Source organism: Prorops nasuta, unplaced genomic scaffold, assembly GCF_024137725.1.
Source record: "Prorops nasuta isolate Cenicafe-Biocafe unplaced genomic scaffold, Cenicafe_Pnas_1.2 PNAS00001, whole genome shotgun sequence".
Taxonomy (NCBI): domain Eukaryota; kingdom Metazoa; phylum Arthropoda; class Insecta; order Hymenoptera; family Bethylidae; genus Prorops; species Prorops nasuta.
In genome coordinates this window covers 6,725,522-6,743,850 of record NW_027116798.1, presented here as the reverse complement: position 1 = coordinate 6,743,850, position 18,329 = coordinate 6,725,522, and the positions used below count along the sequence as shown (strand labels likewise).

The 18,329-nt window shown below is 33.0% G+C and overlaps 2 protein-coding genes across 2 annotated transcripts in view; both read right to left on the bottom strand.

Annotated features, from left to right (window-relative positions):
* LOC136774330 (diacylglycerol kinase theta) overlaps positions 1–18,329 on the bottom strand; it is a 2,104,019-nt gene that overhangs the window by 1,480,993 nt on the left and 604,697 nt on the right. The gene's annotated exons all lie outside the window — the stretch shown is intronic.
* LOC136774322 (uncharacterized) lies at positions 14,394–17,189 on the bottom strand. Its single transcript, XM_066728535.1, has 5 exons — positions 16,987–17,189; positions 15,930–16,147; positions 15,378–15,527; positions 14,787–14,973; positions 14,394–14,496 (listed from the first exon to the last, which is right to left on the bottom strand). The coding sequence occupies exons 2-4, from the start codon at positions 16,120–16,122 to the stop codon at positions 14,882–14,884; spliced, it is 435 nt and encodes a 144-aa protein (XP_066584632.1). The 5' UTR covers positions 16,123–16,147; positions 16,987–17,189; the 3' UTR covers positions 14,394–14,496; positions 14,787–14,881.

The following is an 18,329-nucleotide window of genomic DNA, read 5'->3' as shown; positions in this document are numbered from 1 at the left end:
CGAACACCGCATTGTTCATTAATTTGAAAAGATTTTTCTCAAACTCATTTTTAGATGCTGCACGCAAACTAGTGTTCAGATCGATATATTTACGTAACCAGGTGGACTGCTGAAATCCTAAAACGCGATGAATGTGTTTTAAGACAACACCATTACGCATACATTGCTGTAAAGCACGATAGTGTATAACATAGCGCTTCTTATTTTCTAAAGTTGCAAGTAGCTTCTTCTGACGTGTACCCGGTGGTGCATCACGTACGGGACAAATTGGAAGGTCGGAATGTTTACCGTGAAGCATGCTTGGATACTCTAAGTCAACCTCTAAAATATAACCCTCGGGTGAATCTATCGGTATATTAGAGATATCCAAATTATTAACATTTTCAATCCAGCGAAATCCGTGAGTAGGTAGCGGTTGAGACATTGCCCACCCATACAAATTATTTACATCGTAGTACATTAAATACTTAGAAGGTTCCTCGGTATTGTAGTTTTGCATGTACCGATTGTTAGCCTTCTCATAGCGGTGCGAGCATTGGCTTAAACCACCACGTATGCCTCGTTCTACGAAAAGCAGCATTTCTACGTCAGTAAAAAGTTCTAATCTTATTCCTGTATGTTTGAGCATTGCATCCCAAGTGAAGCCTGGGAGTGTATAATAATGAGCAGGATCCAAATTATAAGTTTGCATGTAGCTATCACGAAAATTTTCGAAAACGTCAGCCAACAATAGTACATCAGTTTTCAAATAGAGATCGCTATACTCCCCAAGTGTTCGTATTTGAAATTTGGTCCATACCTCCTTAGCGTGATTATACGCACCCTCACTAATATCACTATCGGATAATCTATTATAGAATATCTCGCGGGGAGGTAAAGCAGTTTCTTCCAGACGGTTCAAACTATCTATGTAATCGTAAGGAAAAATACCTTTCCTTGTCAGAAGGTTAAATTGTTCTATGTTTAAATATGAGAATTCTGACTCTAAATTTTTTAACTGTGATCTCGTTAAATATGAACTCAATTTGTCTAAACTAGATGCCATAAATTTGAAAGAATCGATAAACCTTAGTTGTATATTATATTTACGGATGAATTTAGTGAATGAAATATACTTCTCCTTATGTACAGGTAACAAGTGTACTGAACCTTCATACAAGTTAGCGATTGTACCGAAAATAAAATGTGCATCATAACCTGATAAATTATGAAAAATTTCAGGTATTACATGCGAATCGTTAAAGTTTAAATTACAATTATTATGAGCAGGTCCCCTATATTTACCAGTTAAATGATCATGATCGCGAACACGTATTTGATCTGGAAGAAACGGCTTTTTACATATATGACAGTTGGGCTCAGTATAATGCCTTGAATTTTCACTAATACTTAGCGTTCTCATAGGCACTACAGTCTTTAGTTTTTCGCTCGCTATGCTAGCAATTTTATCGAGTTCTCGCACAAACCATTCTATACACTCGAGTCCACGATATGATTTGTAAGTTGAGAGCGATGAATCACGAACGCTTTTAAAATAATAACCTATACTAAAAGGTATGTGTTTTTGATAAATACCAATATCGTCATCCGTTTGCTCAACTTTTTCAAGCAAGCATTCAATGTCAGCGTATATGACAAATGGCACCCTCTCACTGTTCTTCATGTTATTGAAAGAAACCCAACGGTCCTTGTCAGGTAGCACAATTCTGATGTTTTTATTGACTTGCGCACAATCACGTTCATGCGATTTTAGTTTCTCATCATTGTGGAAATAGTGTAAGCAACTATAGGAGGGAAAAAGTAATATCAGAATATAGAAGCAGTAATTATATATATATATATATAGTAAAACATACCGATCACAAATAAGATGAGAGCGTTTTCCTCTAGTAAGCTGTTCATTTAGCAGTCTGGAAAGGTTCCTGATGCATATAAAATGTGCTGCTGCTCCTTGATGCTCGAGAAGAAGAAGATTAGCGTGTCTGGTCCTCTTGCATTTTGTTAATTGTAGAGGTGCTATGATTGTATTCTCATTCGTCTCAGTCTCTTCCACCATAGTAAAAATATTAATAGAGACATCATTATCTTCCTCAAATTTCGGAATCTGTTTTAATGTAGTCGGAAACGTTATACTTCTAACATCGAATACATTTGTAAAATGAGGATATGAAGATTTTCGTTGTGGATGAGTATTCGGTTTTGCCGGATAGAGTGCAGCCGTTACAGCCCATGCAAAACATGTATTATCATCACTGTGTATGTTTATCACAGCCTGTTTATTCTTAATAGATTCTGGAAGCTCGATGGCACAACCTATATGCAGCGGGTTATAATAATTTATATTTATAATTAAATTCAGAATTTTTTCCAACGCCCATCCGCTATCACGCTCTTGAAACTCACTCAATTCTTTTAGAATTTTGTCTATTATATTTGTATTGTACCATTCACTAAAACTATCAGTTTTGTATAAAACTGCATTGCGGGTTGAGATATGTTTAATATCACTTATCTCTTTACAAATAAATTGTCCGTTAAAGATGCAATTTATCTTAACTGCGTTCACGTTATTAAACACTTTTTCTGTGTAGGTCTGTACTAAGTCTTTTGCACCTGTTAGAAAATCACGTGGTTCTATATAATTATAATTTACAACCATTCCGCTACATATTCGAGATTTAAATGAAGACTCGAGATCTTTCCAAATAAGCTTTCTCACTCCAATTGATTTCTTATTTTTTGCCGCATGCAGAAGTAGACGCTGGATAGTTGTTATTTCAGTCAGATTTTTGTGTACTGTATCGGGAGCTGCAGATCTATTAGCATCTCTTAAACTTCGAATATAATCACGACAATTGCGTACCCACTCATGATAATTATGCTGATTTCCTAAATCAGGATTCTTGAGAGCATGATTGAAACAATAACTCTTATCCTTAGCTGCTTTAAGTAGAAGACACTGTATTTGTGCAATTTCTGCAAAATTTTTCTGCAGCGTGCCTATAGGTGCGTTGCGATTAGAGATTCTGAGTTTATGAATATAATCACGACACTCCCGTACCCACTCGCGATATTCTTCTTGCGTTTTCAAAACTCTATTTCGTAGAGACATCTTTTGTTCTTTTCTTCGAGAGGACTAATCAGGAACTGAGGAAAAGTGGGTGGGAAACTGAGCTCTCTTTAGATAAAGGATCTCTGAAACACATCAGGGGGTAAGAGAACATTGAGGACAGGTAACGACATGTTAGAAAATAGATGCAAGCGTTTTTCAGTTATACATATATTCCAGATTTTTGCTCATACATATATTTCATATAATAGACATTTTTTAAGGCACATACACCTTCATGATTCAAACATGCTGGAAGATGTGAATTATGCAAGCTATCTTCTAAATCAAAATCCCCCCACATAAAATTATCTACATTAGTTATTTCTAAATTACAAATATCTCTTAACCAATTTGTATTTTCAATTCCTTTCACAAAAATCTCATCCTCATCATCATAAATATACTTCCTTATAATATCTTTATATTTATAGTAGGGTGAGTAGCCATCCGCCCAATTTAAACCGTGATAATTTAGAAAGAACCAGCTAAAAAGAAACATTATATTAAACAAAAATAATATATATTTTTTCTTTTTCATATACCTACTCTGTCCGCTTTCGCTCCTCTTCACTTAGCCACGAATGTGAATTGGGCGGTGAAAATAAAATATGGAACACTTTTTGTTCTTGTATAACAGCAAATTCTTTGATTATAAATGACTTATCCGTCAAACGGAATCCTTGAAAATCAACGAACGATGGTGCCATTATGCCTACGTTTTTTATACTAAAATAATTCTATTTAAATATGAATGTTTCATAAAAATTTCTCCCTCTCTTCAAGCTAATTGTTCTTCATCCCTCCTACTATCCTCACCATAGGTCAAAACTATCTCCCACTATACGTAGCATAGGTCATAAATATTTGCTTGAGGACCAATGACGTTTCCGTTCTTCCAAGAGTGGCAGGTCAGTCATTTCCCCACCGTAGGACAAAAGTTTTGTCAACCCTTAAAGCATCTTAGAATTACCGCCCACTACATGTAGCATAGGGCAGAAAATATTCTCTCTTAGAGCCAATGACGTTTCCGTTTTTCTAAGAGTAATATAGGCATCTTCCTACCGTAGATTAAAAAAATTGTTGACACCTCCCTAACAGTGCTTAAAAGCTCGAAGAAATCGTAGGACAGGCATCAGTATTGCTTGAACGTTTGATTCGTACGACAAATAACATTCTATTTTAAAAATGTCTTCACTGTTTCATATTACACATATAATCGATTTTGACGGGTTTATGATAAACAGAAAGTTTGTGCATAAAGAAGTGGCAATCAAAAACTTAACTACGGGAAATACGAATTACGGTGCATTTCGTGTTCATGAGCCGTATAAAAGTTTATCGATTAAGGACCAAAAAAGCGTAAATTTCGTCTTCAAAAATATTCACGGGATAAAATATTGCAACACAGGATATGAACATTATAATCTAGAAGATATTTACAAATTTGTGAATAGCATAAAATTGGATTGTGAATACCCCCTAGTAGCTTATAAAGGGGGACATGTAGAACGGGATGTTCTGAATTACTTGGATATCCCAAATATAAATTTGGAAAGGTTTGGTTGTCCTAAATTTGATAATTTGATAGCCACTATAAAACCTTGCAACACCCCGTGTAAACTACACGTAAAAATGTTCACCAATCATACGAGAAAGCCTATACATTGTGTATATCAAGAGGTAAACGTTTTCGCACGATGGGTACATCAACAAATAGATGTGAGTATCAAATGTTAAACTTACAATTTGTAAAATATTAACTGGATTTCTCTGTTTCAGATGATTGAATAAAATATATATATATATATATATATATATTGATATAAGTTTAATTATTAGTTTAATTGTAAAACATTTAATTTTATATATTTGTATAAATTGATGTATATTTCCTTCATTTTTTATACAGGGATGTTCAGATAATTCGTATCAAGGGGTGGGGGCCCACTTGAAACGAGTCGAAGCCTAGCAGTAATGCCTATGCGCGTGATTGGCCGATATGAGAAAGTGAAAGGTTGATTGGGTAGGGAGGAGGAGAGCACGCTACGCGTGACGTTTCTCTGTCACTCCTGTTAGTTCCCTCTCTTTCTCTCTCTCTCTCTCTCTGAAACGTAGCTTAGCTAGATTGGCTGGCTGCTAGAGTGAGATGCTATTAGAAATGAGCGAAAGGCAGCGATTTTACGAGATGGAGACGTACACTATTCAAAACTGAATCATGTACAGGTATAGTTTCTGCTTCCCTATACTATCTTGTAGCAAAAATGCTTCTCGCAAAATTGATTCATGTCCCATCTCAACTCCTCTATACTATCTTATAACAAAAGTTTACAGACAACAGCAGACGAAACGCGACATCAACAAATATGAAGATGACGTTTCGGACTTAGTAAAAGCATTATCCAAAAAGCATATTATTTATTTTGGAAACGTAGAGATGTCGAAAAATGGAATGGAAAATAATGCAAATATGGTGCATATATATAATATTATTTATCAAGTATAAAAGGGAAGAGGTCGGATGCAATTTTCAGTCTATAAAGAGGAAAAAGCATCAGATAAGTATCGGGAGCAGCAAGTCAGAAGAAAGACTAATTTAACAAGGCCAAATATTCTTTAATCTTCCTTTTGATTTACTGCTCCCGATACTTATATGATGCTTTTTCCTCTTTATAGGCTGAAAATTACATCCGATCTCTTCCTTTTTATACTTGATAAATAATATTATATATATGCACCATATTTGCATTATTTTCCATTCCATTTTTCGACATCTCTACGTTTCCAAAATAAATAATATGCTTTTTGGATAATGCTTTTACTAAGTCCGAAACGTCATCTTCATATTTGTTGATGTCGCGTTTCGTCTGCTGTTGTCTGTAAACTTTTGTTATAAGATAGTATAGAGGAGTTGATATGGGACATGAATCAATTTTGCGAGAAGCATTTTTGCTACAAGATAGTATAGGGAAGCAGAAACTATACCTGCACATGATTCAGTTTTGAATAGTGTACGTCTCCATCTCGTAAAATCGCTGCCTTTCGCTCATTTCTAATAGCATCTCACTCTAGCAGCCAGCCAATCTAGCTAAGCTACGTTTCAGAGAGAGAGAGAGAGAGAGAGAGAGAAAGAGAGGGAACTAACAGGAGTGACAGAGAAACGTCACGCGTAGCGTGCTCTCCTCCTCCCTACCCAATCAACCTTTCACTTTCTCATATCGGCCATCACGCGCATAGGCATTACTGCTAGGCTTCGACTCGTTTCAAGTGGGCCACCACCCCTTGATACGAATTATCTGAACATCCCTATATTTGTATATCAGATCAATTATAAGTTTTTATCATTCATATAAATTTTATGTATATTTGTTTAATTATAAGTTTAATTGTAAAAACATTTCATTTTATATATATAAATAAATTCCGTCTGTCATGTAACTCTTCTACCAATTCTTTCATCTCCTCACTCCCATGACTATTCCACTACGTATTATGTTTACACTAGCTCATCAATCACTGGCGGTAATATAAGTTTCTTTAGAGCATAATTCCAATCATTTTCTCTTTTCTTCTCATTGGCAGTCGTGATTTCCTCTTTTTGATGCTCATTAGAGATATAATTTGCAACAATTTTCAATCTACCATACATATCTTTCCGTAATGCCTCAACTTTTCGCTCCAATTTATTTTCAATATAATTGACTTTATCATTCAATTGATTAATTCTTTCACTAATATCATTAATTTTTTCAACAATTTCATCAATTTCATCAGTTTTTTTCAGCAGAGTTGTAACTTTTTCCTCAAGGCGGTTGCCTTTTAGGTAATAGTGAGTTAGCTTTTCACTGTATTCAAACAATTCCCTCATTAAGCTATCACGTACAGTCATCGAATTACGTAACAGAGCAGCCATATTCACAGCACTTGTCTCATCAGTAACATCACATTCTAAGTTTGAAATTATTTTCTTCTTGGCATTAAATGCATTCCTTTTTTTATCAAACTTTAACGTATCATTGTCAATTTTGTGTGAATAATTTCTCACTTTACCGGTATTGAAACCAGATCCGAATTTATTTATCGACATAGTGAAGTAGCACGTTGAACTAAGAAAATCTTGAAACTGCAATCTCTTTTATAAGATACATAGGTTTAGTAACAGCTAGGACTTAATAAGTTGTCCTAGCAAAAATGTTAATATTTATGAAATTGATGTAAAATTGTTATTCTCCCCAATAGGGGAGACAATTAAAATTGTATCCTTTTTATTTAAAGGATATTTTGTAATCCTCTGCATAGGTTTAGTTAAAGCCATGCAAAGTTATAATTCCATGCTCGATGGAAAGTTAATTCCTTGCACGATATCAGCAACTTATCACAATAGCTATCTACAATTTAACTAACGAGAAAAGGGGGGATTGCGGTAGCCACCTAGCGGCAATTACTGGTACTATCAATTAAATTGAACTAGTTCACCCGTGTGTGTAATTACTTAATATTAAAATACCATTAGCGCGAAAGAAGATTAAGGAAGGCAGTCACCTAGCGGTGACTACTGGAACTAGCAATTAACTCAACCTAGTTTATCTGTGTAGCAGAGTCGGAAATAGTTAGGCTACGTAAGGTAACTAACCATCGACTTCGAAGGGTGAAAAAACCTTCCCTCAACTAGGGCCCCGTAGGATAACTTAGGTCCCCGTAGGATAACTAACCAACGGTACCATAGGGTGAAAAATACCCCCTCCCTAACCAAACCCGATCCCACTATAAGACCTTCCAACTGTGACATAGGGTGAAAAATACCCCCTACCTAACCAAACTCGGTCCCACTATAAGGCCTTCCAACTGTGACATAGAGTGAAAAATACCCCCACCCTCCCTAACCAAACTCGATCCCACTATAAGACCCTTTCCTTCCTAATCCCCACCACTACCATACTAAGAGAGTCTTATCCCCACCCATCCCCCTTCCACACCACAAAACAGCTTCCCCCACTCCCTGTCATCGGAACCGCATAGCTCCTCTACTTAATGAAAAATCTTAGATGGAGAGCCCTTCAAATAATCAGTCTCCGAGACACTTCAGTGACATAAATACTTTACGGATCAGGTTTCGCGTTGAAGTAAAAAGAATGCATTCAAGTTTAAAATATACATATATTCTAGATTTTTGATTCATACATATATTTCATATAATATACATTTCTCAGTGCGCATATACCTTCATGATTCATGCAAATAGGAAGTTGTGAATTATATAAACCATCTTCTAAATTATAATTTCCCCACACATATTCATCTACATTACTAATTTCTAAATCACACATACTCTTTAACCAATTTAACTTTTCCACCCCTTTTACAAAAACCGTATCCTCATATACATATTTTTTTATAATATCTTTATATTTATAATATGGTGAAAAACCATCCATCCAATTTAAGCCATGATGATTGAAAAAGATTGAACTGAAAAAGAAATTCCTTATTCATTGAAAATAATAATTCGTTGTTTTTTATAAAATATACTTACTCTGTTTTCTTTCTCTCCTCTTCACTTAACCAAGTATGTGGAAAGGGAGGTGAAAATAAAATATGATGCACTTTTAGTTCTTGTAAAACTGCAAATTCTTTAACTATAAATGTCTTATCCATTAAATGGAATCCTTGAAAATCGACGAACGTTGGGATCATCATGTTAGCGTTTTTAATACTAAATTTATTACACTTTGCCGTTATTTTAAATATATTCTTTTTTTGTTTCTCTAAAGTTTTCCCCTTCTCTTCAAACCAAGTATTTCAATTCTCCCACTATCCTTAACTATTCTCTCTTTGGACCAATGGTGTTTCTAAAAGTGTCTGGTTAGTCACCTCCCACCACAGACCAAATTTTTCACATCCCTTACAGCATTTAAAAGATCTTGAGGAGCGTGTAGGGTAGTCTTCAGTTCAGTTCTAGCTTTAGAATATTGAATACTACTTTATTTTTTCGCTCAAGTTAGAAAATGTTCAGTTTAAACAGTATCACCCATATAATAGATATTGATGGATTTATGGTGAACAAGAAAATAGTATATAAAGAAGTAGCCATAAAAGATGTAAAAACTGATTACACATATTACGCCTCGTTTAAAGTGAATAACACATTTCATGATTTAAGTATTAAAGATCAAAAAAGTGCTAACTATGTGTATAGAAATGTACATGGCATAGAATATGGAAATATGGGTTTTGAAAAGTATATACAAAGTGAAATATATGACTTCATAAGAATTGTGCAACGAGACTATATGTATCCAGTAGTTGCATACAAAGGGGGCACTATAGAACGTGATATTCTAAATTTAATGGGCATTGAATGCATTAATTTAGAATATTACAAGTGCCCCAAGTATAACAATTTAAGGCAACATTTTACAACTTTCAACCTCCCATGCGAACTGTATAAATTAAAATTCAGTGGCAGATCAGGAAAACCAATCCACTGTGTCTACCAGGAGGTGGATGTTTTCGCAAAGTGGGTGCGAAAACAAATAGAAGGTAAATAATAAAAATTAAGTTCGCAATTTACTTGATATTAATAAATTTTTTGTATGTTTCAGAGTCTGTTATTAGCTGAATGGGCTAAATATTAGTTTAATTTGTATTAGTTTTTTATATAAGTTTCATTTGTATTAGTTTTTATATAAGTTTCATGTTCGTTTTTAATTATATGATAAATTTTATTTAAAAGACTCTTTCTTTTCCCCTACTCCTATTTCCCTTAATTTAATCTGTAAAAAACAAAAAAAAAACAGAAAAAAGAAACAAGGAAATAAATTTTACATGATTTCACCTATTATTCTTGTAATTATAGGAATTACTTGAGAATTCTGTCTATACGCTAAATTAATAACCATTTGATACTGCATATTTTTTCACTTTATATTTATCGACAGCTTGTATAAGAAAAAAGGAATCTGTATCAAAGGTTCAAGAAAGGTATAATGTGAAATTAAAAGAAGGACCCAAGGAGGAAAATAGTAGGAGGGAATAGAATGGGTATGTGGAGGGAAAAAGACCCTTCAATGGTGTAGAGGTAGGTTGAGAGGGAAGAAAAATGGTTAAATGTGAAATCAAGTTAAATGGCGGGTCCATAGTAGGAAAATAGTGGGAGGGTCTAGGATAAGTATGTGGAGGGAGAAAAGACCCTCCGAGGGCAGGACTAAGAAAACAAAAATGGCAGTCCGTAAGATGCTTAGGACCCCTAGCGGTATAGCTGCCCCAGTAATTTTCGTGATCGCCACCTAGTGGAGAAAAAAGACACTTTTTCCTCCACCAACTAAAATACAAAAAAAGTTCTCTGGGTAACTGTCATGATAACTAACCATCCGGGCCCTAGGGTGATGGGAGAGGGGTAACCCTTAGGGAACTAGTGGACCCGTAGGATAACTAACCATCCGGACCCTAGTGACATGGGAGAGGGGGTAAGCCTTAGAGAACTAGTGGACCCGTAGGATAATTAACCATCCGGGCCCTAGGCTGATGGGAGAGGGGTGAGAGACTCTAAGAGAGAAAGAGAGGGTGAGAGGGATCTCTCTCTCTCTCTCTCTCTCTCACTCCCCATAGCCAAAGCATTTCCTCCGCACACCCGCACCCTCCTCATTACCCAATAAACCCTAGCTCTTAAGAAGACACTTCCCCCCGCACACCCGCACCCCCCTCATCCCCCAATATACTCCAGCTCTCAAGAAGACACTTCCCCCCGCACACCCGCACCCCCTCACCCCCATGTCTCAGGAACCCAAGACACTTCCCCCCCGCACACCCGCACTCCCCTCACCACCGTGTCACAGGAACCCCCTAGCTACCACTACTTAGGTAACAGAGGAAAACAATCAGCAGTTATTAACTCAATTTTACAGAATTTCATCCAATGAGTCTCATCCTTAAATTATGGCTGAGCAATGGATGACGTTTTTCTGAAAATTGGCTTATTCTTACTTTGCCAATCTTTCAATGCTTTCATCTTTGCCTCTTTCTAGTACCAGAATGCAGGAGTGAAAAGCCCAATTGTTGATTCAACTCCAATAGTCAGTACGTGTGCGAATCTTCCTCCTTGGATTTTTAATTCAATTGTACCAAATGTATTTAAGTAAAAGCGCAAGTATTACTATTTGCTATAATACACTTGCACAGTGACTGTAAAATACTAAATGATAACACTATGAGTAAGCCTGAAATCACATTCATCATTTAACAATCTTAATCTTCAAAGAAAATAAATATTTGAAGGAACATGAAACATCTCAGTTACTTACCAGTATTTGATTTTGCTCCATCTCCATTTTCTTTATTGCCTGTTGACCTAACTTCTGTAATATTTGGTTGTCTTCGCATCTTTTGTAAACATCTACTATCGTATAATTTGTTCAAATCCAAATACTGGTCAACTTGTACTTTACATAAATGAAGATTCTTTGGAATGTTTCACATCTTTCAAATAAGCATTGCCATAATTTAATCTGAAATATTTGTTCGTATATATATGATATAACCTATCGTATAGTTACAACCATTATCAGTTTAAAGAAAACAAAAAGCAAAACATGCATTTTATTAATGATGTCAATACCTGAAAGTTTAGCATATGATTATTAAATACCTTAACAATTTCATTCAATTAATATCCTCCTGATAATGACCGATGCACATTAATGTTGAAAGTATGCTTCTCATTGGCACAGAGTTGTAAATATTAATCTTATTTAATCCAGTCAGCTCTATCCTCATCAATGAATATGAAAATGTTCTGTCTTAATTTAATCTGAAAAAGAAATACCACAAAGTATACTACATCCTGTATTGTAAAATATATTGTTATACTTATCTAATTCACGAATCCTTCAGTCACTGTTAATTGAATTATTTGTGATTGTAGAAATTAACAGATGCAATATCGCAACACGATGAATAACCTCACTGCATTAAATAAAAATAACCTCACATTACAATTTACACAGTTCAATATAGTCGCCGAATTGACAGTTCACAACCATATAGTTTGATCGTTGAGTATATTATGTTGGAAGCGTTGTGAAAATGACGTCATTTTTCTTAGCGACCAACTTCAGCCCGAGACATACATACATTCTGGCTGGAGAAGAAGAAAATTATGGAGAAATATTTAATTTTCGATATATATATATAGCTAACAGAGTATGAGATCTCTGGATTGCGTGTACCGATTTTGATGTTCTTAGGCGCAAATGAAAGCTTTTTCAAAACCATTTTAAAAAAAGCTTTACTTAAATAATGGCAATGGATTATTCGCGGAGAAAAATCGGTTTGAAAATTGGGACGCCTCAACTAGTTGTATAAGAGAGTAGTTCCTCGACGGCGGTATAGGCATGACTTTTTCTACTTTTATATACTTGCCATCGAGACACTACCGTGTCTCTTGATATAAGTTTAAGTGTACATTTTTTAAGGGGGAAAATACATGTAAAAGTTTTAAAAGATGCATTGTTATTTGTTTTCATTAATGGCTAGAGTATATTAAGATGATTTCTTGCCAAAGCTTTGAAGTAAAATTCAAAAAATCTAAGATGTTATATCCCACAGAGCACAATTATATGCATTGAATATTTATAATGTATTGTTTAATGGATATTCAATATACATTGAATATACATAAATATTAATTTAACATACTATGTATATAAAATTTATATGTCAATGTTCCACCATGTATGGTTCATCTTACATATATCGGATATGAATCTGTACATAAAATGTATGTTAAATTGTATATACATAGTACATTCACTTCACATAACATAATCATATAAAATGATTATACATAAATGTTCATTTAACGTACTATGTATATAAAATATATACGTCAATGTTGTTCCATGTAAGATTCATCTTACATAAATCGGATATGAATTTATACATACAGTATATGTTAAATTGTTTATACATAGTACATTCACTTCATATAACACAATCATATACATTGATTATACATAAATGTTCATTTAACGTATTATTTATATAAAATATATATGTGTGTGTGTCAATGTTGCTCCATGTAAGATTCATCTTACATTCATCGGATATGATTCTGCACATGCAGTGTATGTTATATTATACTGCCATACAATAGATAATACTGAATCCGCAATAATAAGAGCTTTTCTAAAATCTTATTTTAAATTTTTACTGATTTCATAAAAATGTTATTAACCATTTTTTGAATCTTCAAAAGCCGTATCATCGACATTAACCGATATAAACCTTTTTATGCATATCAGTAATAGTTTAAAAAAAAATTTATGAAAGTTCTTCATATGGCAGATATGACATTTTCTACTGTATGACAGTGTACGTAATCAGAATTAACATAGAATTTAAATGTCAAGGGTGAACATTTGGATAAAAATTGAAGAAAACTGCTTATATAGACTATTGTACTTTTAGGGGGAAATTAAAGTAACATTTTATAAACCATATTATATGAATATCTTATTTATTAGTTGTGTAACCATTATTATAAATATGCTTTTAGGATTATAAATATTTAAAATTTTAATGTTTTTAGACTTAAATTGGAAATTGTTTAAATTAATAATAATAAAATGTAGACAAAATATTAAGAAGTAACGTAATTTTTTTTTAGAAAATATTTTATTATCATTTGTTTTCGTAGTTTATTCGTTGTTCAAATCTTTCTCTTTTAATTTGTCTTTATTATTATTATATCTGTCTTTTGCTCGTAACAGCCAAGTCTTTATACTTCGACAGCGTCAGAATCTGTGCTATTTTCAGCATTTTTGTTTCTTCTGCAAGCCCCTAAGAATTTTATATAACATTTTAGAGATAAAAATAATCAATATATCAATAGTCTTTACATACATATGTACATATATCCATTTATGTAATTTCTTACCTAATATAATTGACGCGATTTTTGTATCTCTAAAACATTTTTTTCCTCTACTTCCTTCCCATGTATATTCCATTCCTAATTCGTTGGAAAAAATTGTATACATAAGACGTTTAATTATGTCTTTGACATGTTGGCTACCAAGTCGTTTCAATTCATCAGTCTGAAAAAAAAGTTGCTTCTAACAGTCTGACGTTAAATTCTTGCATCAGTTTTTTGTAACAGAAGAAAGTTACCAAATCCTGCTGATTTTGCTCAGTTTTTAACCATTCTTCCAATTCTTGAAAATTATTTGGTTTTAGAGGAAACAAATTCATAATGGAAGGCCTCTCTTTAATATTTGTGGAGGCTCCAGCACCTTTTACTAAGCATTTTTCAATAATAGCAGTAGATTCATTTACAGAATCTAATTTCAAGTGTATTAAATTTATCTCCTTTAGAAATTGATTCTGCAACACTATAAAAAATTTTAGTTATTTGTCATTGAACAGCTTAAAATGTTGCAGGTCACCAGATAAAATAATTCAGGTTATGAACACATGACTTAATTTAACTTAGTAATTATAAGAAGTATAATTTTTTTGATAAGACCTTTCTAAAATATCTTTTAATTTGCATTAAGAAAAGTTCTATGCTAAAAATTGATATCTCTTCTGTAGCTGCAATATAACTATAACATTAAGGTTATATGATTTGAATTATTTACATGGCAAACCGTGTGCTTAATAAAAAAATATTTTAATTTACGTTTGATTTCTTTTAACTGCTGATTTACTGTTTTCATTTGCTTTTCTAGTTCCTTTATTAATTTAAAGTCTTCAAACAGCAAAGCGCTTATATGACTATTCTAGTTCCTTTATGCTTTCTTTAATGTTAGTATTGTTAGAAAAGTGTGATTTTGGTTGATTCTTTTTGGTTCCCGCTAAAGTATAGTCTATAATGTGATATATAATTTAATTAATATAAAATACAGCAGATTAAAGTATGTTTTTAAGGGCATTTCTCAAGCACCTTAAGAGTTTAAAACGTGGAAAAATGGTACGGCGTTACTTGTAAACAAATTTTTTGTTATCATACTGCCTCGGTCAAAGCAGGAACTAATTTAGTTGATAAAGAAACCAAATTATTGAAAATCTAAAAAAACAATTTTTTTGCTTTTGAAAAATCTGAGTTCTTTATGAACTCTATCAGTTCATGGTATCACCGAAGTAATATGATAAAAGGAAACTAGGTTTAAAAATAATGCTGATAAATTGTCCTATGTGTTTGATGTGAAAGTTGCTCGAGGAATCCCGTTAAAACTGAATGTCTGTTGAAAAAATACTACAAATTATTAACTGAAATCAGAAGAACTGTCTTCAGATGAAATATTATCATTTAAGTTGGCCTTATTCATCTGTTTGGGTATTTTTAAACATTCATCTTGCGATGATAGTTGATCTGTTGTCCTGGCTTTTTCAGCCTTACGGTCAGCGAGACTCAGGTCATCTGTTTTATAAAAAAAAATTATTGAAATTATATAGTAAATTAAAAATTAACAGCATCTTTCAAAGCACTTTTTTAAAGTCAAAAACGCGGGACAATGTTATAGAGTGTTATCTGTAAACTGATTATATCTTCATCATATATACAGTGTCAGTAACGCTAAGAGCTGATTCTAGTTAATAAAGAAGCCCGAATTTTAAAAATTGATTTTTTTTCTTTCTTTGCATAGCTGTTCTCATTATTATAAGTATATGAGCCCTGGCGTCATGAAAATCGTTGATACGATGAAGAATGACCAATATACAAATAACGCTGTAACATTGCTCCGCGTATTCGACTTTAAAAGTGTTTGGGAAATCCTATTAATATCGGATTTATTTTTAAGAATTTATAAATGATATTAACCGTAAGTGCCTAAAATGTTCGCAGCATATAGTCTCCACGTTTTGTCGGGTTGACTACGTTCCCGTATATGTCTACGCTGTTGTTCTATTGTTGCATTTTTGGGCCACCAACATTTTTTAATTTCATAGTCGTACCAAGTCGATGGCACAGCATCGACCGTATTATTAATAAATTTTAAAACTATCCAAGACATATTTACAATATATATAAACGAACTACTGAAACAAATAAAATAAATTTACCATAATTATACAATTTAACAATAGAAGGACATAATTTGCATTACACAGAGTCAAATTTAACGTACTGCACTTATTTACTATATAAGATTATTTAAGTATGTAAAATTGGGAAAGCAACTAAATGATGCTTATATGGTAGAACCATTAATTTTCTGTTGATGATTCCTATGTTCCAAGTGCTTAATTCAGAGCTTTCTTTATTAATAATACAAATGCTTAATTTACTTGAACAGTATGGTTTGTTATAAAGAGATGAAGATTTTACATATATATACCCTAATACCATATAATCATTCAAATCACTAGATAATGCGATATTAACAACTTCTACGATTGTTTTATTAATCATTTCAACAAATCTATCAGCTGGTTTTGATATATTGATACAAAAATTTGAATATTTCAGTTGTTTAAAATATGGAAATTCACAACCATTGATTAAGGGCCCTACATAATGCTTTATTGAAATCTAAACGTCATTTATATTAATGGTATGATCTGAACCAATTATATTTCCTTGAAGCTCTATAGACCGCTTTACTATTTGCTGTAAAGGTTAATTACTTTTTCTCAGCATTCTTTTAATAATTTGCATAAAGTTTGCAAATTCAAATGCACTCGTATTTTCCAGAGAGCCGTATAATTTTACAGAATCTATTAAACGCAGATACGAATGTATGTTGTGTGACAAAATCTGGTCCATAAATGCGTATCGAATTTGAAATGAATTTTTTATAGAGGTGATGGGCAAACAATACTTTTCTTTCCACTTTAGAGTAATGTGGACTAATCATAATTATAGTTGCTATACTTACATTTAAAAAATTTTGATACATTGCTCTTGGCACAATATTTTTGAATACAATGGGGCCCGTATATAATAAGAGTAGTCTGAAATCAGTAGCTTTATATCGTTTACATTCAAATAACGATCTTGTTTTCCGTGAAAATTCAGAGGGAAAGAATTCTTTTAAAGCTAACAATCTTTCATTTATTTGAATAATATTTCGAACATGCAATTTATATGGAGGCCTTCCAAAAACCCATCCGTAACGCGCATTACAGAGCAATCTTTTAACTCCTCCTAGTAAAACTGCATGCATATAGTCGATAGGAACCCCATTTATCATATCAAAATTAGGAATTTTTATCAAAATTGTTTCTCCTATATGATGATCTTCTTGTTCTTGGTTTCTAAACGATGTATCAGTTCTATTCATATAATAATTAATTTCTGGGAAACATCACATTTCTATACATGTCACCTTCCATAGTACATTTAGTGCATGAGAAGTATCCATTGTGCCCTTTTTTATTTTTAAAATATAAGATTTTGCAGGTGTATCGCATACTAACATTAGAAGTTTCAAATTGTAATTGGTAGCATTTAATAATATTCCATTTTCTGTTAACTTCGTACACTCTTCGACAAAATCATGTAATAGCTCATTACTATCTGGTTTTTGTTCCCCATGATAAATAGCAACTAAAAAGACTTTCTCTGCTAAACCATGAACATTTTTTACTGAGCATAATATTGGCCAAAGTGAACTGTTTGTGCTCTCCGATATAGGAAGGCTGTCTATATTTGCACTTATGGCAATTTCATTTACATTTACCAGATTTATTGTGTACTGTAAAAGAAGAGCATTTAAAGATGCGGTGATTCCAAAATAGTAGTAACAACCAGAATCCATGTTTCTTATATTTATATTACGAGGTGTTTTCAATAATGTTCTAGGATCCTTAGGCAATATATCTCTATTTATAGGCGTTTCACGCAGAAGGGATAAGAGTTTTTTTAATGACACGTGACTTATATTCTCCTCAATCGACCACTCAGCTAATTTTTTGTCGAAATGATCTGCATTTTCTTTAACATTATCGTGTTCCTCAATTAACTGTTCATTTGAATAATTACTATCTTGTATATTTTCGATTACACCACTAGAAGAGCAAGGTGCTGGTAGTATTGGAAGATTTTCTATATTTGCTTCCTCCATATTCGTATGAAAAGTTTCTATATTATTATCTTCCATAATTATAGAAGGATTCTCTAAAGCTGATTCTTCATTATATTTATATACATTTTCACTCATATTAGCAACGGCTAGTGATTGACTATGCCTCTTCTTCGCTTTCCTCAGTAAACGTTTAT

Excerpts from the sequence above, each read along its gene's own strand:
- LOC136774322 (XM_066728535.1), bottom strand. The coding sequence starts at position 16,122 with ATGTCTTGGATAGTTTTAAAATTTATTAATAATACGGTCGATGCTGTG. Across the intron at positions 15,528-15,929 it reads GAACATTTTAGGCACTTACG|ATGACCTGAGTCTCGCTGAC; the intron begins GTTAATATCATT and ends TTTATAAAACAG. Across the intron at positions 14,974-15,377 it reads AGACAGTTCTTCTGATTTCA|ACTATACTTTAGCGGGAACC; the intron begins GTTAATAATTTG and ends ATCACATTATAG.